Source organism: Rhizoctonia solani, chromosome 4 (genome assembly GCF_016906535.1).
Source record: "Rhizoctonia solani chromosome 4, complete sequence".
Classification (NCBI taxonomy): Eukaryota; Fungi; Basidiomycota; class Agaricomycetes; order Cantharellales; family Ceratobasidiaceae; genus Rhizoctonia; species Rhizoctonia solani.
Window position 1 is genome coordinate 3,183,797 of NC_057373.1, and position 19,396 is coordinate 3,203,192.

Genomic DNA, 19,396 nt, shown 5'->3' on the forward strand with positions numbered 1-19,396 from the left:
GGTGTACTAAAGATTGCAACCATGCGTCGCATTCCAAGATCTGTGGACAAAGTGTTGGGGCTCTATTCCACCGATGGGGACTGGTATATGCGCCCCTAGTTTTTTTGAGTTCTAGATCCGCAAGCGGGGTTTGTTGATCAAATATTTTCTCGACCAAACAGATTGAATGGCCTTGAGTGTTGATTATAACAAATTGCGGCATACATTCATGTGTTAGGCTATCGGGAATACCCGGCCTATCCGGCCAAATGGGTTGTTTTGTCTAGAGGAACATCGTACAGGCCTACAAAGAAGAGGAATTTGGCTTTGGCGTACGATTTGGGGTTTGGTTCGACGTGCGGCAGGCATTTGATAGTCTACCGCTAATCTACCGGCTTGACTGAGCCACACACACACGTGCAGCTGTGTTTTGGTTCGGTTGTCGGAGTTGGGGTAAGACTTTGGGCGATCGCATAATGTAATGGTGTCGGATGGGATTGGATCAGAGATCGAATATAAGAGGTTACCGGGAAGCAAACATGCGTCAACCTGCCTCATAAAGCAGACCGAGACAAAAAAAAAAACACGCTTCCGTTTTCCTTACGCTGGATATGCATATGATTGTTTGTGCGATCAACCACGTTGCATGCGGCGGCTGAGTCCGCGTGTCCCGTTTGCTTTCAGTTTTCCATCGAAGTCCCTGGCTACGGTCTCCGGCAAAATGAGTTCCGGAAATCATCTCTTTCTTTCCGTCCATGTGAGGATATACGATCGGTCGGGAATCCTGAATGGGGAGATGTGCCGTTGAGTTACATGACCATTTGGTCGTTGCGTTTACAATTTTGTCAGAGGCGGAGATGCTAAAACGGTAGCAACAAGCATGGCTTCTTCCCTTCCTTTCCCTCTTCTGGAACTAAATTGCTAGATCAACTATGTGGATCAACGTATCGCCGCACGAAGGACCATTGTAGGCTGTCTGAGTTCATCTCTTCTTACGCTCATGGCTTCGCAGAAGAAAACAGGGGGTTGTTCGGAATGAATCCTTAGCCCTGTACTGTACAATCCAGGTCCGCCAAGGCACATCATTGAGGGGGAAGGGGGTTTAATATTCTAAGGGATCAACATGACCAAGATTCGTCGATGCTCGATGACTGTCACTTCCACTGGGATGGACATCTTCACGCCATAGTGGGCTCAATCCCCTGGGATTGCTGTTCCGCAAGCAGACGTTGACGCTCCAAGTGAGCCAGCCTACTGGAAAGGAACGCTCGAGAAAAGTAATATCCTGAGCCGACGCCCGTCACTTGGTGCGTATATGACGATCACAAATGGTATTCAGGATACAGAGACGCCTGGCGAGAGAACTCACATAGACCCGTAAAGACGCTCATGTTTCTGTTGAAACCAAATGCACGAGAGCCAATCAGGGCTGTCTCACATACGAGGCAGGGATGCGCAAATGGCGGTGATGGATACCCAATAGGCACAATCCCCGCGGTTGAACGAGATGTGGAGTGGTAGTAGTGTCAGAAGCAGGGCAAGATGTATTCAGATTGAGCCACCAATATACGGACCTCCTAATAGCCCAGCCGTAACCCCAGCAAATGTTCCGTCCTTCTGAGCCTCCTATGTTTACGTGGCGAATGAGGAAACAATTTACACTTGTATTACTTAGTCTCCATTGAACTTACTCTATTACAGTTTGCGTAATCGTTCAATGTCGGTTTAGAGGTCATCTTCAATACGCGATATTTCGTCACCAATGTCACAACAAGTAGCTCAGGTGCTGATCGTAGCGAAGCGTACGTCAAAGTGAATTCGCTAGCTACAAGAAACCGTTTAACTATAGGCCTGCGGCGTCCGTTGGTAGGATGGTTGGAGGTGATAGGAGAATTACCGACAGAAGCGTTGAAGCAGGCAACGACAGTACTAGTTGTAATTGCAGATCCAGCTCCCAAATACATGACATAAGCTGCCGTGAATCTGCTATTGTGATTGGCGGACTTGGGATGCTCCTCACCAAATTTGTTTGTCGAATACGGCCACCACGACTACAGGCTGTTGCTTTATTGAGACCAGGCTATAGTAACCTTCTCTGCAATATGTCATCTATTCGAGAACTAAGTTCTCCCATCGGCTCTCCACCTCCAACCAAACGGGCTAAACTCGATGTGACGGAAGAACCCACTGGTGTGCATCACATAGCGGAAGCGCCTGTCGGTGAGAGCACTCTTTCTCAATAGCATTGTGGCATACTGAAGATTATTTCGTAGAAAAACAGCGTGATGAACACAAATCCAAAAAGCCAAAAAGGTCTCGCGTAAAACGCCAGGATATTGAACCATATTCGCATGAAGATGTGTTATGGCACGACGTCAAGGCCGTGCTCGGTTCCGAGGCAGTCGAGACCGCCACCTCACAGGACAAAGATTGGGAATCCCCGCTGCCGTTTGGAACAGAGTTAGAACTCACTGTAAGCGGACTCACTTCAACAGGTCAGTGGCAACTCATCCGCATTGATTCACTAGTGTGAAACGACGTTGTTTTGCAGGAGATTCCATCTCTGTACACAATTCTCCGGAAGGGCCATGGGCTGTTGTTGTTCCATTTGCATTACCAGGAGAAAAAATACGGACGAAAATCTATCGCTCCAGCAGACTCCACTCGTTTGGAGATCTACTGGAAGTTGCGGAAGCCAATAGTACTATGCGAGATTCCTCTTTAATCCGCTGCAAATACTTTGGGAAGTGTGCTGGCTGCCAACATCAGGTATGCGCGACCGTTAGGTGCTCATGTTGCATTGTCTGAAATATCGGTCTGGGCTAGATGATACCCTATGCGACACAATTACTTCTTAAAGAGGATATAGTACGCAAAGCGTTCGAAAATTTTTCTGGTTAGTAAATGAAGAACTGATCACCTAGGAAAAATTACATTTATAAATAGGAATACCTGGTGATTCCATACCCGCTCCTCTGGCTACGATACCATCACCCAAACAATACAATTATCGAACGAAAATAACGCCACACTTTGATGCGCCTCCTTCAAACAGGACACGGCGTGGTGGAAAGGCAAAGGTTGCAGGTAAATATATGAGTCCAGGCAAGGTACCTGTTCCAATCCGATCTATTTTTCGTAGCCAAGAATGCGGACGCCAGTTGGGAACTTCGGATTGGATTTAACCAGATGGGGCGCAGAAATGTACTCGATATTGAGGTAGGCGAATCGTTGGTTTTGGGCAGGGGATCTAGGACCAAGAGTGTAACCCGTATTACCGTACTTGATACAGGAGTGCCCGATTGCCACCCCGGTTCTGAACACCGCGCTTGTCCCAGCACGAGAGCAGGTCCGTAGGCAAGTGCATCAAATCCCCTTCACTCCAATTTGACGTAAATGAGATATCTCAGTAATATTCACACGTACAAGCGTGGTGCCACGCTGCTTCTACGGGACTCCCTCGAACCACGGTCCTCGCCCTGCGATGATGGCGCTCGAGTCCAGAACGAGGTACCCCTTTCAATAGCCAAGCATAAGGACGATCAAGGGGCTGAACATATATGCATCACTGATTCGAAAGCAGTAGTGCACGAGCGTGTTGGAGAATTTGAGTTTACCTTCCCGGCTGGGCAATTTTTTCAAAACAATAATTCGGTGCTAAAACCCTTGACCGACTATGTTCGAGACGCGATCTTGCATCCTATTCCCTTTGAAAAGGAGGGTGCTGTCGCCAGTCAACCGCCCACGCATCTCGTGGATACGTATTGCGGTAAGTCATACTCGCCACTTGCCACTCGTAAATAGCTGATTCAGGGAATCAGGAAGTGGCTTGTTCTCAATAACGTTGTCGCCGCATTTTGAAGTAATAGCCGGCATTGAAATATCTGCTGATAGCATTGCTTTTGCGCAACGTAATGCTGAGCTGAATAACATACCAACTTCAAAATGCACATTCCGTGCTGGGACTGCATCTTCGATATTTGCTAGTGTGGGCAACGGTGAATTTCCTCCTGAACGAACGGCGGTGGTGATAGACCCCCCACGAAAGGGATGTGATGAGCCCTTCATCGAGCAATTGGTAGCCTTTCTCCCGGCCACGCTGGTATATGTTAGTTGCAATGTACGTCATGGTTATCCACGCACAGATAAATTGCGTTTCAACTTATAATTTGAATTCCAGGTTCACACTCAGGCTCGAGACGTAGGCTCCATCCTGCGAAAAACGCAAGGCGCTGCAGTAGGACGCAGGTACCGCATAGAGTCTATCAGAGGATTTGATCTTTTCCCTCAAACTGCCCATGTCGAAAGCGTTGCGGTTTTGCGGCTTTATTAGCCTTGTAGTCGTATTTGAAGATACATTGTTGTGTGCAGACTGAAACCAACACTGGAGCCTATTAAGTTCATGTGATTGTATGCGATCCCCCAAAACGCTAGCTTGCGATTCCTTGAGTTGAATATTTTTAAATCATCAAGTTGAGCAGCCCTTTGGGAGTGGAAAGGTGTGTTCAAGGAATTTCAACACTTGACTTGCACAACCTAAAGATAGTATACACAGTTTTATCCTCGATCCAAACTCGAAGCTAAATCCCCTGTCCGCCGGTAACTTCGAGCGTGTGTCCACTTACGAAGCTGGCCAATGGTGATACTAAGAAAAGAACGGCAGCCGCAGCCTCCTCAGGGGTACCTGGCCGTCCCAGAGGGATACCAGGGACCGGGCCCTCGGGCTGCTTCCCACCACCTGGAATACCCAATGCAATCTGCTTGCCGTCAACGGTGATTGTGTTGTCACCACCCTTAGCAGCAGTCAGGCGAGTTTGAATATAACCAAATGCAACAGTGTTGGCCCTCACGCCAAAGGCGCCCCACTCCTTTGCAATAGTCTTGGTCATTCCCACCACCGCTGACTTGCCAGCAGAGTAATTGATTTGTCTGGAATAGAAGCAATTGGTATAATATGGTTGTGCAAATACGGGACGTGGACATACCCGACATTTCCGTGCAGTCCCGATACGCTGCTAACGTTAACGATACTTCGGTTAGGGACTGCCTTGGCGGCATCTCCCTTGAGACGCATGTGTGGCGCGGCGGCTCGAATTAGACGGAATGGTGCACGAACGTGAATCTTCATGATCAAGCTAACGTTATACCATCGGATCAGTGAAATCCATAAGAATTGCACAAAAAACAAAAGCACGACATACTCGAATGATTCGTCGTTCATGGTGTGAATCATTTTGTCAAACGTGAAACCAGCTACAAAAAAGGTTAGAAGGGCTGAAGTGAGTTGCATATTGATGCCTACCATTGTTCACGATATGGTTAATTTGACCATACGACCTGAAGAGCGAATACACATGGTCAGAACGGGCGACGTCCGTTGTGTACAGCCAAAATACTAACTTGATCGTAGCATTGACAATCTTTTCGGGGAAATCCTCGGCGCCAACGTCGCCCGCGACGGCAATTGCATCTCCGCCAGCCTTTTTAATTTCCTCAACAACAGCATTAGCTTTCTTTTCGTCCAGGCTGTGAATCTGATCAGTTACATGGTCCTAGAACAGATCCGCGCGCGACTCACTCGCTAACAACGATTTTGGCGCCTTCCTTTGCAAACAGCAAGGCTGCGCTTCGCCCAATGCCCTAGTGAGAGGGTCAGCCCAACCCAAACTATCAACCATGGGATGATCTCAAACCTGAGCAGCACCTAGAGCCCAAAGTAAATAAAGTAGATCATTCCCATACAATTTAACCCCACTTACCGGTAATAATTGCGACTTCTCCAACCAACAAGCCGCGTGATGCGCTGTTGGTGATGTGTCCGGATACCTGAGCAAGTCTCGAGGCCATTTTGAGTGTGAAGTTTAATCTGAGGGGTGGAGAGTGTGTGTGGGGAGGAGAGTACAACGTCACAGAACTGAGTTGCGTGTTATAACTTACCGGCTCGGGAGCTAGGGTAAGCCGGTGGACCGATAAATGCGCTTAGCGCTTAAGATCCGGGGCCTTCGTGATTTCGTCATTTGGACCAGATTATGAATGACCATTTCGACTATACCGAATTCATAACTACTTTTAAAGCTCAGGCTCAAGGTAAAGCCGCGAGTCACCAGTGGCGATTACGAGACTCAGACGTGTTTTTGATAGAACTTGAAGATGCGCTACCAAAGAGCAATGCTCCAGACGCGAAAACAATTGACCAGTTCTCTTCTGACATTGGGAAACTTCGCTTAAAGGTAACTGAAGCAATGGCTTCCGGACGTTTACCTGCATACGATCAAAGGCTTTGTGAAGAGGCAAGTCAAATCGTCACTCGTGCTTTCATTTACTTTACAACAAATATCAGCGCGTAGCTTCGCTGGAAGGTTCACTGGCCAAACTCAGGGCAAACGCGAAGCCCAAATCCAAGTTTTCGTTCAAATCGTCCGTCAACGCCAAGCCGGCATCGCAAGCTTTAAACAATGGTGGCACACCCACCTCTCCTGGAGCTAGTTTGGTCCCGAAGCGGCCCTCGACTGCGGCCGCTACGGCCAAGATTAGCATAAACAACCATGATCACAAGTCATTGACATTTACCGATGCCGAAGGGTTGGATTTATCAAGTTTAAGCTCAGCACAGAGCGTTGTCGTTACCATTGGAGGGCTTTCGAATTGTTTTGTTGATCTTGCTAGGTGGGTTCACCGTACAGCCCAGGTTACCTCGGACTCACATGAACATCATAGCGGAACACCGCCGATTGTTAATGCGTTGCACGTCCAGGGCTTAAAGCGCACTGTGCTCTACGCCGGAAAGATCCAGGGGAGTGTACTGCTTCACGATTGTATTGAATGCACCATCATTGTATCAACACATCAGGTGAAATTTCAGTCTCGATGCATATCACATTCGTATATTAATCGAGCAAATTTAGTTCCGGATGCATACCTCCAATGCAACAAATGTATTTCTTGAGGTATTATCTAACCCGGTAATCGAGAAATGCAATGACATACGATTTGGGACCTATCCACCAAGTGACGGCACGGTTGCCACGATGGAGCCGTCAAGGCCAGGCATGGTGAGATCTACTCCTCCGCCAATAGCTCCTTTCTCACGCTAGTGTGTCTCGTAGTCAGGGGATAGTTTGCCTTATGTCGTGCAGGACTTTGACTGGATGGGCGCCACACCATCACCCCACTGGTCCACAATTGGTTCAGCTACCTTTCATCTGCCCATCACCGCATCTGATGGCACCTTTGATTCTTTACTCGGTAAACTTCTGCCGCAGATCGCTTCAAGTAATACTTGTGCTTTATGAACGCCTATGTGCTTGGAGGCTAGAGCCAGATTATAATCAAGCAATGTTGCTATAATAGTACTAGTGACAGTGGACTTTATTTTACAAACGAGAGTTTGAATGTGATAGCACAATATGAATAACAACAGACACATGAGATTCCGACTAACAGCCGCTGTTAGCCCGTAAAACTCTGCAAGGCGGTCCAAACGCCACGAACATTCAGGCATACTATGAACATTGGTTAGTAAACGGCAGAGCTCGTCTGTAACGCTATACTCACTCTGGTAAAAGTTCCCCGAGTCAAGAAGGTCTCTTTAGATCCCTTTCCATCAACTCCGCCTTTGCCTTGATACAAGCTCTGCACGGCGTTGCTCATCGTCGCTTTCCGGGCCTTTTCAGCGGCTGCCAGCTCATTCGCTATCGCACGCGTGATACCCATGGAAGCATTGATCGATCCAGCCTCCGTCTTGGTCTTTTTCGACTTTTCCTTGGTCTCGTCAGTCTCGCCATCCGCCACAGGCGCTGCTTTGCGCTTTTTCATCGCTTTGGTGGGAGCAAATTCAAGCATCTTCTGGGCCTCTTCCGGTTCGGGGTTGATCGTTCGAATATCTCCGCCAACAGCCGCGCTCTTGTTCGTAAACTTCTTCCCACATTGTGGGCAGGGTTCTTTCTCGGTCGCCCCCTCGGTCTTTTCCTTGTCCTCTGAAGGTTTAGAGACTGCTTTGAGGCCGGCCGTACTGAAGACGCATCCACACGGGGCGAGGTACGAAAAGGGAAGCGAGCCTGACATTTCTTTTAGGGTTAATGGACAGACAAAGGCAGATTTGGGTTTGTCTGATTCCTGGGTAGCCGACGCCGCCGGGTTGGGCGTGAGTTTGAGTTGCTTGACATCCTAAAGACAGCCACATCCTAGTTTAGTCGTCATAGAGTAACAAAGAGGAGACACACACTTTTAGCGACTTTACATGGCCGCAGATCTCCTCACCGTCACCATAAGACGTCCTGTCCAGCAGGAACTCGATCATCGCATCCTTGTTGTACAGCTTTCCGAGTACGCATGACACGATGGGTTCTTGGAGCGGGCGCTACATTCAATAGATTAAAAGCAATACAAAGCGTAACAAATATTTAATTTACCTTTGAAAGGGCACAAAAGAACCAAGCGGCGAGTATCAGGTTATTCTTGTCTGCTTGCTCCGCCTTGGCTTTTGTGCGAACCAAGTCGCGACGGTCAGGGATACTGAGCCAAAGTAAGTAGAGCGCCGCCAGCGCAAATGCAGTGCGACGCACCTTCCTCCATCATTACCCATGGTTAGTTTTGCGGACTTGTTGGTGTGGCGGCTGGTGGTGGTCAAGCGAAAGATCTGGAGCCACCTGGGGCGGCACGCTTAGTCACATCCAATTTGAGCATAAGCGAGCGCCTATTGGCTGGCCCAATGTGTGATGTCAGCGCCGATCATTAGAGTAAAGTACATAAAGTTGTGATCACTAAGACGCAGCCTCTAGTTTCCACCACATCTCCCAGATCCCATTTGTATCCTAGACATGTCGTCTAGCTCATTACTTCAAGGCGTATTGAGGCCTACTGTCGAGGCCGCTGCTGCCAAAGCCAGCGCATCAAACCCTGCGAGCCCTACGAAACCCAAGTCACCTGTGGAGCAAAATTACAGCGATGCAGACAGTCGACGGGGCGTTCAGGTCGACCATCTGGCAGCAATGATGGGCCGCATAGAAATCAAGCGCCCAAAGACTCCTGATCAGCAGAACGATAGCGAAGATGAACTGATTGGAGTTGTAAGTCGCCCGCCACCACTGCCCATTGTCTGAAATGCTCATTAAAATTTGTCCCTTGAAGCAAACACTACCGAACACTCCTGGCGTACTCTCTCGACCTTCATCGAGGCCCGGATCGAGAGCCGCATCTCCCAGTCGGCTAGGTAAGTGATTCGTTGCAAGGGGCATAGGCCCATCTTATCTCTGTTCGGTCATCAGGAGCCTCTGGGCGAAAACTACGTGGGCCACTTATGCTAGGCGGCGCTGTTCGTCACACGGACCCGATCCGAGCATTCCCAACCGAAGTCGGTCAGAAGATATTTAGCCAGCTTGGCATCCATGACCTGGCCAAGTGCGCCAGGGTATGTGGTCGATGGAAGAGGAGCCAAACATTAAACTATGGTAAGTGATAGTCGGTTTATAATATGGGTCGTATTAACGCCTTCCAGTATGGTTCCAACACTACCGAAAGGACAACTTCCAGGATGAGCACTTGCCTGCAGGCAAGTGGACAAGGCGAGAATCCAAGCAAGATTGGGTGAGTTAGGGTGTTGCGCATTTCCAAACCAAGGTCTAATACCGTTTTAGCGCGTTACGTACCTAAGAATTCAGAGGACATCAGACTACAACGGCCCGCGAGTAGCCGCTGATGCAGACGCCCTCGGCTCGGGCTATGTAACTCCAAAGGAGATGAGGGAGGCACAATGGGCCAGCGAGGCCAGCGCTGCTAATCTCAAACCCAGCAGAGTAGAGGCTAGGGCGATGTATAAAGATCTAGGCGGCCGAAAGTTCAAAGGCAAGAACAAATTCGGAAGCGAAACTAGAGATCGTGGAGGCTGGGGCGACGGCGGCGATTAAATCGGTCCTTTTTCGAGACTTAATAGAGCGAAAACTGTCTATACAGCTGTGAAATATTAATCAACCCTATAATACATACATGTTGTGAATCACGGCAGATCCAAAATGTGAACTTGCCAGCCTGATATGAAGCGAGGTTACTGCGAAGGATCTTGCAGAACAATCAGGATATATCTCTCATCTATTTACGGTGGTTAGCATGAGCCCAAATAAAACGTTTGTCTACATACCTGGGGATATCATTAATTCGTGTTTCTTGGTTCGCATTCTCAAAAACTTGAGTTCATCCTATACGCGAGGTTAATACGATAGGCAGTCTATTACGAATATACTCGCCCCCTCATCACCGACTTCCTCGATATTCGTACGACAACAATCAACAATTTTTTTGACGGCTGCAGCATACTTTCGGCCCTGTTCTCCTTCAAACGCTACACCACTATAGCGAATGATTGCTCCTGGTATCTGTTGTGAGGCCGGCCCTGCCGCCACGTCGTTTTTGTATCACATACCTTGACGCGCAAGAACCAAAACTCCTCGTACATTCCTATGTCCACTCAGACGCGAAAGTGTATACTCGATTTCGGGGGGCACATTGGAGGGTGTCGTAGTAGAGGTCGCAACAGGACCCGGGGCGCCATTTGTAGCGGGTGCCACCCCATTCACTTGGGGAGTTGGAGGAGCTGTAGATGTACCTATCGAAGGCTTCAATTAGGTCTTAGACGTGTGTATTATTTGCTTCTGATATTATACGAACCATGGCGAGGCTATTGTCGGCGCGTGGTGGGTGGTGTATGCTTGTCGAGTAGCACGTGATTCAGGGGGTGCGCGTTTTCCATCTCGGATCTTGTCTATTCGACCGACCATGTCACTGGCGCAGCGGTATCATAAAGTGATACTGACCGTCGCAGCCATTGTAGTTATCCCATGTGCGTATAATTTTATTTATGCTGGAGCACTCACCTATCGTACCAAGCCGCTATCTATGGCGGTGTGGTTCTCCGTGACAGAATCAGTGCTCCGACCGATTATGCCCAAAGCCTAGCTGCTGTCCATACAGTGCCGGCATCTGTCTCTAATGACCGTCGTAAATTGTGAGTATATATTCAAATTGTCATACAATTACTGAAACAATCAAATTCATAGGATTCAAGACGAGTTACAACAGCTCTTGGCCGAAAGAGAGGAGGTACAACATAAAATCGATGAGGTTAAGGCTAGAATGGCAAAGTAACTATCTAGCTAAAGTGGCTCCGGGTCCCGCGAAAATTCACCGAACTACTGAACATTATGCGCCCCACTTGTTCATGGACTTGAGATTAGCAATATAATTTTTCAACACAATGTCTAAACAACTAGGCGGTAGTGTATTTTCTGTATCGCTTTCCAGTATCATCCAAATATGGCTCTGGCTTTGGGATTCCCCCGAACTTGGGCTCAGGTTGACCTAAAATATACAAGCTTAATGCGCTGTGCTGGCATACAACAAGGCACTTACCGAGAAATTTCTTGTACACAGACCCAACAGTCTCATCCCACGTCTCACGGAACATATGAATGCCACCCCCAACAGCAAAGTCGTATTCTTTGTACGCTTTGCGCACGTCAAAGTTCTCCCGAGGCAATTCAGACATGTTGACCGAAAGCTCCGAACTCTGGGGAAGGAGAAGCGTAGTGTATCTATGGTAGGGCGTTCCACGCTGAGGGTGGGGAGGAATATACGGAAGTGACGTTTCTGAAGTCTCCGGAGCTATAGTGAGTGAAATTTGCGTCTTGGTTGCGGAGAGTGAGATATTGGGTCTAGACGAGTTAGGACTGGCGCATGGGAAATCGGAACCGACTTACTGAAATGCATGAAGATAAGTTGTGAAGCTTTTCGTAGATGGATCGGGCACATCTGCAGTTGTGTTAGATCAATGGACGGAGATCAAAGATGTTTTCATTACCAGGGTCGATTATCAACAATGTGTATAATCTTTCCTCCGAGTGGTACGGCTGCGCCGTAATACTCGGCGCCGCCATGGTGGAATGCACGGGCAGGAAGACACCAGGTGTGACGTCCGTTTCCTCCCCAAATGAAATACGTAGATCAACGGTCGGATGAAAGACAGCCAATAGATCGGGAATAACTTTCATTTGGTGAACTCGCTCCATCTAAGGGCAAGTAAGATTCATTTCCAACAGCTAGACTTTCGACACACCAGCAAATCAAGAGGGCCGGTTTGTCTCCATTTTTGTTCTAATAGGTGACGATATATTGGCTGGGCGAGATCATCTGGGAGCCATTGGTAAATAAACTCCGGTGCCACAGTCTTTGGCTCACATTTCCCCTGAGCGAAGTTCCATCGTACTTCTGGCAAATTTATTTGGCTCAATATCTCTAACCTCGCCTTGTTTGCAGGATCTGTTTCTTTTTCCAGTAACAATTTCTTCTCAGCGCTGTCCTTTTCCAACAACTCGAGTGCAAGATCATAGACCGGAAGCTTTCCTGGAGGAAGGGGTCGCTGGTATGCTACATTTGACATGCATCGTGACTAACAAAGTTTAGTGGTGGTATTTAAGAGAATGATAGAGCTTACTATGGTTGGTATTCTCGCTGATCTCCTCCAAATTGCCTGCATGCTGGTCAGAATTTGAATCCAGCAGCTCGCGCGACGTCACGTGACAATTGGAATTGAAACTTTGCGACCTTAAATGTGACTCGGGTCTTCTTGAGCTTCTTCCTTCCAAGTCACTCAACACTTTACCCTTGCTCTAATATGCCTACCGCAATCGCAAAGCTCGAGGCTCTGCAACCAGCCCTATCTGTTACTGCCCAATCCCTTGGTGCCCCCGAGGACCTTCCCGGACTCGATGTAAGCTATATTCGCTTTTCCAAAGCTCGGTCTCTTATCCTTGATAGGCTTCCAAAGTGTTAATCACGCACTCGACCAACCTTAAAGAGCTCCCGCCCCCCGAGAAACTTGTTTTTGGCCAGGTGAGTGCCTCTCGAAATGTTATTGAGATTTTTTAGTCTGACCAAACTACAGACCATGACGGATCACATGCTCATTGTGAACTATAGTCCTGAGACCGGCTGGTCGGTCCCTGTCATTAAGCCCTATGCTCCTTTGCAACTTGACCCGGCATGCTCAGGTGACTTGGCTCCGGTACCTTTTTACAGCAGTCATCTGACACGTTTTCAGTATTTCATTATACTCCTGCGCTCTTTGAAGGGATGAAGGTGGGCTGAAATGGCTTCAAAACTCTCTAGTTGAAATTTATTGTTCGCTAGGCTTTCCTTGACCCATCTGGGCAGCCCAGATTGTTCCGTCCGGACCTGAACATGCAGCGGATGTCAACGTCGGCAGACCGGGTTGCTTTGCCTGTGAGTTGAAACGAACTCGAGCTTGCATGAATCTGACTTGCGTAGCACTTTGATGCAAACGAGTTGTTGAAACTCATCAAGAAGCTTGTGAAGCTCGAGGCACGATGGATTCCCAAGATCCAAGGCTACAGTTTGTACATCAGACCAACTATGATCGGTACTCGGCCTGGTGAGTAGTCTGAGCATCTTAAAACCAATATGCTTACATTCGGGTAAAGCTATCGGCGTCGCTGCATCAACGCACGCGTGCCTCTACGTCATCTGCTCTCCGACTGGTCCATACTTTCCTACAGGATATAAGCCCGTTAGCTTATGGGCGGAACAAGACGCTGTTCGCTCATGGCCAGGGGGAACAGGCGCATACAAGGTGCGACCTCCGGTTGTATGCTGAAATACACAGCTCATTTCTATGTAGCTTGGTATCAACTATGCCCCATGCTTCAAACCACAACAAGAAGCGGCTCGTAAAGGCTATCAGCAGATTCTGTGGATTTTGGGTGAAGCCCAGTAGGTACCTGTAGTTGCTCCAGCGCTTAATACTGACCCACATGTAGGCAGATCACCGAAGTCGGCCAAATGAACTTTTTCGCGGTGTTCCAGCGGGACGACGGAGGTGGGTTGAGCTTACAAAACTGATAGCATTTACTAAATGTCAATAGCCTACGATGTGGTTACTCCCATACTGGATGGTACCATCCTGCCCGGAGTCACACGAAACTCGGTCTTGGCACTTGTCAGGGCTGATGGCGACTCTTCTCTATTGGCCAACTTCCAGAGATCCCACAAGTTGTATGCACACGAACGGCAGTTAACACTTCCGGAACTCCACGAAATGTCCGAGAGCGGTCGATTGATAGAAGCATTTGGTGTTGGAACTGCGGCAATTATCTGCCCTATAGGGAGAGTCGGTTACCAAGACAAGTCCACCGGCGCTACGCGCGAGATACAAATGCCCGAATATAAGAGTGGGTTGGGGCCGTTATCGACGGTTCTTTTGGAGAGTATCGTCGCGATTCAAGAAGGGAGGATTGAGTTTGAAGGATGGAGTCAACCTATTGACGTGTAATCTGCCTTTATAATAGTCGTGATGTGACTATTGAACTATTGAGCACCCCCCCCCCCACGCGTCAGCATCCATCCGAAGAGTGATAAATCAGTAGTCTCCCATAAAAATAGAATGTTCAGAACCTGATAATGATGTGGGCCTCCAAAGGGAAGGATTTGAATCGCGCAACTGCCTTGGGCCTATTGCTCCTCCCCTGTCACAAGTCCACCACTCTCGCTTTGGTATTTCCGGCCCTATCAAACAATAAAACCGAGCCATAAATGATGAATGAAGACACCCAAACAGACGTATATACTAAGAATGTTATAAAAATGTCTGAGCCAGAGTGTACAAGCCTCAGTGGTCTAGTAGTATGATTCGCCCTTCGGGAGTCTCCCGTAAGCTGCTTAATAAGCAATTGCTTACGCAATTGGGTGAGGTCCTGGGTTCAATTCCCAGCTGGGGCCTTTCTTTTAGGCAATTTTATAGCCAGTTGTGAAGCTGGGGTCAAAAAGCCTTGCTTAGGGGGAAATACTGATGAAAATGTGATTTTTGACAGAGCTCCCCCAAAACCCAATCACTGTCCTTATTTATCTACTCTAACATGTGACCTAGATCCCCTAGAACAATACCTGATTATGACATGCTTCATTGAAGCAAAAGAGCGCGCATATATCTCAGAATTATGGAAGCGCCCATGACATACACCAAGTGTATGCGCAATATATCGTAAGCAAACATATGCCAACAGACAACCTACCTTGAATAAACCTCAAACTGTACCTCATACCCCCTTCATGCCTATTGTCCAGACATGGATTTGTGTGTCGAGTCTAATATAGCTTCAACAAGATTTAACAGGTAAATTTATGTATGAGTAGACAGAATGTTGCTCTTGTAGCTAAAGCTCAGTCAATGGTATCAATTCTAATTAGGGCTTCTAATACTGAGTCAATTTCCGGGCTTAGGATCTGTGAGCTTATAGATTGATGCCCAAAGTTTGAAGTAGAGATTATTGTATTGTTTACCTATCAAACAATTGCCATGCAACTGAGCCTTTACTTAAATCAAGGCTCAGAACAATCACACTCAATGTACTTAGTTGTAGCAATGGCATTCGATACCACTCATCTACACCCTTTGCTTCTTTCACTACTCCTGTAACTTGAGCAGGTAAATATACATTATAGATGAATCACATATCCTAATTATTTAGGTGCACACAAGACCCCCCCCCCCCAACTAAAAGTTCTTTGAACCCAAAAATATCAAGCAAACAAGTCTTCAGCCCAAGAGAAAAGGGTTCTAGTGCGGACCCACACAGTGAATTGTAAAACCAACCAAGTTTAATTATGCAATATACTCCATACCATCCACTGGGTCGGCAGTTACTAGCCTCATACAGTGGGTACCAAAGATATTTATACAAAATGAAGCAAAGAAAAGATGCACGGTCCAAGCTCATGATCAATGACAGTCCGAACGTTCCAATTACCAGCCATAAAATTGGCTGAAAATAAACTCAATGTCTGTACTTGACTTTAAACGTCCCAAAGGTTCAGGGGATAGACTGAATCAAGGTTACAGAGTTGAGATTTAAGTACCAGGGGGCGTAGCTGCTTCGCTGCTTGTCTTACCCATTAATCAAGGCCCCATTTCCCCCAAACAAGTAGCAAAGCTCCTATCAAATCACAAGCGTGCAAACTATTCCGCGCCGGCGAGTAAGCGTTCGGAAACCAACTAGAGATACATTCCTCATGAGTACAAATATTGCTTGTAAATTCATGTGTTGTAAATACACTAAATCTACTCTGCAAGTTCAACAATCCAGGCGAGAGCCAACTATAAATCAAAATCAGATACGAACAACCTCGTCAAACGTTGAACCCACCTTGACAAATTTGCTGGCCTTGTCAAAATCAAGCCTGTCGATCGTGTCGGACGCGGTATGATAGTAGGGGTTAAGATAGGTGTCGGAAGGACCCGACTCATCAATCGACACCGAAGGGTAGCCCTGGTTGTACCATGAAACTTTACCCAATGTCAATGTTGCGCGTTCTTTGAGCTTAAAGTGACTTACAGTGATCTGAGCAAGCATACCCACACTTGTTTGTGTACAAGGTCGCTTCAGGAACATAAGAGGAAATCAGTTTTTGGCTAAACGACTGCAAACTCGAGTCCGTATCAGTGAGAACTGTGAGCACAGGCTTTGAGGTTGGCTGGTAGGCAACCATATCAAAGTTCAACATCGCATAAACCGATCTATGTGAATAATTGAATGGCATTCACCAAAGCAGGTCTGAAGAAAACTCACTTTCCCGCAGACTTGTACTGCTTGGCGACAGTAGAGCTACCGAGTAGACCACCTTCTTCGCCACCATAGGCGTGGAACTCGACAGCGCGGGAACCCGACCAGCCGTTGGCCTTGAGGATTTGAAGAGCCTGAAGAATAATCGAAATTCCAGAAGCATCTAGGACGGCATTAGTAAATGTAATCTCTAGTAATGGTGTCGCATACCATCATCTGCGCCTGGAGCACGGGCAGTAGTGCTCGATCCAACCGTCGAGTCAAGATGAGCACCTACGCAGGGTCAGCGTAAAGTTTTTGATACGATAGCTTTCGTACCGAGAATGATGATGTCGTTTGCGGTAGATCCCGACTTGCGAGGGATGGTCGCGACAACATTTGGTTGACTGAACGAATTGGCAATCGTTTTGACGTTGGCAGACCCAGCAGCACTGGTAAACTGGGTCTGGATCCAAGTCGAAGCAGCAGCCGCGTTGCTACTCCTGTAGTAACGAGTGGTATAACTAGACAAAGTCGAAACAGTGCTCCTGAGTCCTGAGGCGCTAATGGAGTTGAACATGGTCGTCAAAGACGGGTACTACTCATGGCTTAGTTGGGTACCAAGAAGAAAAAGGGTCTGAAACCAACCTTGGACGGCGTCGGAGTGGGATAGGTAGCACGGGCCTGGAGGCCAGATTCATCATGTCGAACATACTCCATGCCAGTAATGTCGATGAAACCCGCGCCGCGGTGAGTGTGATTTCCAAGTCGGTTGATAACAGCATCCGACAAACCAACGAGCTCGGGGTGAGCAGCACGCAAAGCGTCTGTGCCCTTGGTCAGGTCTACATGTCCTTCACGCAAAAGAGTAAGAGCGCCTTGGGAGACCCATTCTACCTCGTTGGACCCAAATCCAAACTGGAGCTTTAATTAGATCGGGTGTATTTATTTGCTATAGCTACTTGCCTTGATCAGGCGCGCATCTGGGTTAATAGGCCGAATTCCAGCCGGGACGACGGCACCCAAAGTAAGTGATGTAAGAGCGAGCGAACCAAGTGCGAGTACTGCGAACATCGTAAAGGACCAGAATGCCCGACCCGAGACTGTGAAGGAATGGCTTGTATTTGTACAAGAGTCATATCGCAGTGTGCCATGCGGAACGTCTACGCGGACTTCGTGGAAGCCTTGTGAGCATTTGCGATCGAAACATAGCGCGTGCTTAGATGCCAAGACCCCACACGCTTCATATGCCTTGTCGTCGCGATTTGAGTTGTCGAAGTGGTGGAGAGCCATGTGGTTGTAGGACACGTGATCGTGTTCCACCTTATCCACCGGTACACCGGTCCTACAATCGGCCAAACCTGTCACTCTAGGGGTCTGAATGGATTATCTACAGTCTTGAATTGACTTCCAACACCACATGTTCTGTTTTCTGTACACACCAGGATAGTCCGTTTATAGCCGAGATGTACACTTATCGCCAGGCGGCTTCTACTAAATTTCGAATTCTTGGACATTTTCGTATGCCGCCCTCCATGGGTATACCCATGACGTAGAAGACACAACTTGTATGCCGAAAGTAGAATTCTGACGAACGGAAGCTATGCTTCCTCGGCCCTTGGTCGCAGCTACGGATGCGAGATTTCATCTGCAGGTCTGCTCGTCAATGTGTTGCCGCCCTGGACCTACCAGACAGTACTCCACTTGAGTTTTTTATAATAACTCACCATGAATGAGTTGGAGTACGGAATTATCAGTGCTTCAGCGAGGCTCCGCCCAACGCCCACCGAAAGAGCAAATATTTAATCATAATTTATTCTGGATAATACATGCAAACGATCGTCGCATACAGCTCCATCTAAACCTTGGTTTAGACAAAGTGTGTTAATAGATTAGATATGCTGCGTAGATAGTCAACAGCAGTCACAGTACCCCAATTCGAGTAACCTTCGAGTAGAGTCCTTCTTTGCTACTTGTTGAGTAGGTCCCTGCCCAACTACTCTATCGCACCCAACGAAAGAAGATGGATCGTAGACTATAATGAGCGTTAGGATGGACATATGATGCCTTACCGATGGGGATGGCACAATGGACCAGGCTAGTTCCAGAGGCCGGCAGCTCGAACCTCCATCACACTTGCCCGGTAAGAGTATCACTTATGAATGACCCCAAGCGTTGAACCATTTTTTGACGAGCCACGTCTTGGACCAAGCCTTGTTCGATACAATTTCGGTATTCATGTCCATTCACCTCTGGGACTATGCACGAAGGTCAGCGAGCAGTTGTGGGTGGCTTACCACGAAAATCAGCACATTCTGATACTGCATAATACTGGCTATCCATATTTTCGACATTCCGCTTGACCGCTGGGACACGAGCACGCTGCATTCAAGTATAAGCCTGATCGAGATATCAGCCTGCTCCGCCTGGTTCGCATTTACGAGAGAAGACACGAAGTGCTACGAACTCGAGAGGAATAACTGGGTAAAGTACGGGGGTCGCCTTTACCACCGAATAGACGGCGACCATTGCACTTTATAAGATGGAAATGGCCTTTGATATTATCGGAAACTTGGGGAGTGAACCCACCCCCTGCCCAAACCAACTATCGTAACGCCGGTGCATAGGGGTAGGACCAAAACAGCGCCTTAGCGAGACACGAGATTCAAGAAAATGGAATGCCCGGAATAGATAGTGTTACTTGTATTCCACAGCATCACAGCATGAGCCCCAGGTGGGGAGCTTGCAATAGCACTGGCGTGAAAGCATCCGTGAATTGACCAAGTGTGAACGCCGCTGGATGAGCAATCACA

The 19,396-nt window shown here is 47.9% G+C and overlaps 10 protein-coding genes and 1 non-coding gene across 11 annotated transcripts; 6 read left to right on the forward strand and 5 right to left on the reverse strand.

The window, feature by feature from the left end:
• Nucleotides 1–2,081: 2,081 nt before the first annotated feature.
• Nucleotides 2,082–4,312, forward strand: RhiXN_01076 (tRNA (Uracil-5-)-methyltransferase; the record flags this gene model as incomplete). Its single annotated transcript, XM_043320895.1, has 10 exons — nucleotides 2,082–2,199; nucleotides 2,253–2,474; nucleotides 2,531–2,748; nucleotides 2,806–2,875; nucleotides 2,926–3,066; nucleotides 3,122–3,198; nucleotides 3,272–3,328; nucleotides 3,409–3,748; nucleotides 3,801–4,099; nucleotides 4,160–4,312. 10 exons carry the CDS (start codon nucleotides 2,082–2,084, stop codon nucleotides 4,310–4,312), a joined length of 1,695 nt encoding a protein of 564 aa, XP_043179907.1.
• A 247-nt stretch (nucleotides 4,313–4,559) lies between these two features.
• Nucleotides 4,560–5,826, reverse strand: RhiXN_01077 (Enoyl-(Acyl carrier protein) reductase; the record flags this gene model as incomplete). Its single annotated transcript, XM_043320896.1, has 8 exons — nucleotides 4,560–4,908; nucleotides 4,965–5,114; nucleotides 5,181–5,232; nucleotides 5,282–5,316; nucleotides 5,380–5,505; nucleotides 5,558–5,619; nucleotides 5,673–5,683; nucleotides 5,739–5,826. The coding sequence occupies 8 exons, from the start codon at nucleotides 5,824–5,826 to the stop codon at nucleotides 4,560–4,562; spliced, it is 873 nt and encodes a 290-aa protein (XP_043179908.1).
• A 182-nt stretch (nucleotides 5,827–6,008) lies between these two features.
• Nucleotides 6,009–7,271, forward strand: RhiXN_01078 (tubulin-specific chaperone C; the record flags this gene model as incomplete). Its single annotated transcript, XM_043320897.1, has 5 exons — nucleotides 6,009–6,261; nucleotides 6,327–6,645; nucleotides 6,697–6,829; nucleotides 6,885–7,031; nucleotides 7,086–7,271. The coding sequence occupies 5 exons, from the start codon at nucleotides 6,009–6,011 to the stop codon at nucleotides 7,269–7,271; spliced, it is 1,038 nt and encodes a 345-aa protein (XP_043179909.1).
• A 201-nt stretch (nucleotides 7,272–7,472) lies between these two features.
• On the reverse strand, nucleotides 7,473–8,563 carry RhiXN_01079 (uncharacterized protein; the record flags this gene model as incomplete). Its single annotated transcript, XM_043320898.1, has 5 exons — nucleotides 7,473–7,481; nucleotides 7,534–8,145; nucleotides 8,204–8,338; nucleotides 8,391–8,493; nucleotides 8,544–8,563. The coding sequence occupies 5 exons, from the start codon at nucleotides 8,561–8,563 to the stop codon at nucleotides 7,473–7,475; spliced, it is 879 nt and encodes a 292-aa protein (XP_043179910.1).
• Nucleotides 8,564–8,798: 235 nt separating this feature from the next.
• RhiXN_01080 (F-box-like protein) lies at nucleotides 8,799–9,884 on the forward strand (the record flags this gene model as incomplete). Its single annotated transcript, XM_043320899.1, has 5 exons — nucleotides 8,799–9,047; nucleotides 9,109–9,190; nucleotides 9,246–9,428; nucleotides 9,476–9,564; nucleotides 9,615–9,884. The coding sequence occupies 5 exons, from the start codon at nucleotides 8,799–8,801 to the stop codon at nucleotides 9,882–9,884; spliced, it is 873 nt and encodes a 290-aa protein (XP_043179911.1).
• A 137-nt stretch (nucleotides 9,885–10,021) lies between these two features.
• RhiXN_01081 (dynein light chain roadblock-type 2) lies at nucleotides 10,022–10,644 on the reverse strand (the record flags this gene model as incomplete). Its single annotated transcript, XM_043320900.1, has 5 exons — nucleotides 10,022–10,065; nucleotides 10,115–10,172; nucleotides 10,236–10,342; nucleotides 10,397–10,589; nucleotides 10,642–10,644. 5 exons carry the CDS (start codon nucleotides 10,642–10,644, stop codon nucleotides 10,022–10,024), a joined length of 405 nt encoding a protein of 134 aa, XP_043179912.1.
• A 105-nt stretch (nucleotides 10,645–10,749) lies between these two features.
• RhiXN_01082 (uncharacterized protein) lies at nucleotides 10,750–11,118 on the forward strand (the record flags this gene model as incomplete). Its single annotated transcript, XM_043320901.1, has 3 exons — nucleotides 10,750–10,813; nucleotides 10,861–10,978; nucleotides 11,031–11,118. The coding sequence occupies 3 exons, from the start codon at nucleotides 10,750–10,752 to the stop codon at nucleotides 11,116–11,118; spliced, it is 270 nt and encodes an 89-aa protein (XP_043179913.1).
• Nucleotides 11,119–11,239: 121 nt separating this feature from the next.
• On the reverse strand, nucleotides 11,240–12,409 carry RhiXN_01083 (phosphatidylethanolamine-binding protein (PEBP) family; the record flags this gene model as incomplete). The annotated part of the gene is made up of 5 exons (XM_043320902.1): nucleotides 11,240–11,331; nucleotides 11,383–11,684; nucleotides 11,730–11,781; nucleotides 11,831–12,038; nucleotides 12,086–12,409. 5 exons carry the CDS (start codon nucleotides 12,407–12,409, stop codon nucleotides 11,240–11,242), a joined length of 978 nt encoding a protein of 325 aa, XP_043179914.1.
• A 234-nt stretch (nucleotides 12,410–12,643) lies between these two features.
• Nucleotides 12,644–14,317, forward strand: RhiXN_01084 (amino-transferase class IV protein; the record flags this gene model as incomplete). Its single annotated transcript, XM_043320903.1, has 10 exons — nucleotides 12,644–12,739; nucleotides 12,787–12,861; nucleotides 12,914–13,019; nucleotides 13,070–13,107; nucleotides 13,159–13,251; nucleotides 13,297–13,420; nucleotides 13,470–13,618; nucleotides 13,667–13,758; nucleotides 13,806–13,864; nucleotides 13,911–14,317. 10 exons carry the CDS (start codon nucleotides 12,644–12,646, stop codon nucleotides 14,315–14,317), a joined length of 1,239 nt encoding a protein of 412 aa, XP_043179915.1.
• Nucleotides 14,318–14,650: 333 nt separating this feature from the next.
• RhiXN_12370 lies at nucleotides 14,651–14,763 on the forward strand. The gene has a single exon. It is a non-coding gene; the product is annotated as a tRNA-Pro (tRNA).
• A 1,339-nt stretch (nucleotides 14,764–16,102) lies between these two features.
• Nucleotides 16,103–17,876, reverse strand: RhiXN_01085 (Peptidase family M28 protein; the record flags this gene model as incomplete). Its single annotated transcript, XM_043320904.1, has 8 exons — nucleotides 16,103–16,138; nucleotides 16,188–16,327; nucleotides 16,377–16,558; nucleotides 16,611–16,767; nucleotides 16,815–16,877; nucleotides 16,923–17,181; nucleotides 17,232–17,476; nucleotides 17,546–17,876. The coding sequence occupies 8 exons, from the start codon at nucleotides 17,874–17,876 to the stop codon at nucleotides 16,103–16,105; spliced, it is 1,413 nt and encodes a 470-aa protein (XP_043179916.1).
• Between the last annotated feature and the right edge of the window lie 1,520 nt (nucleotides 17,877–19,396).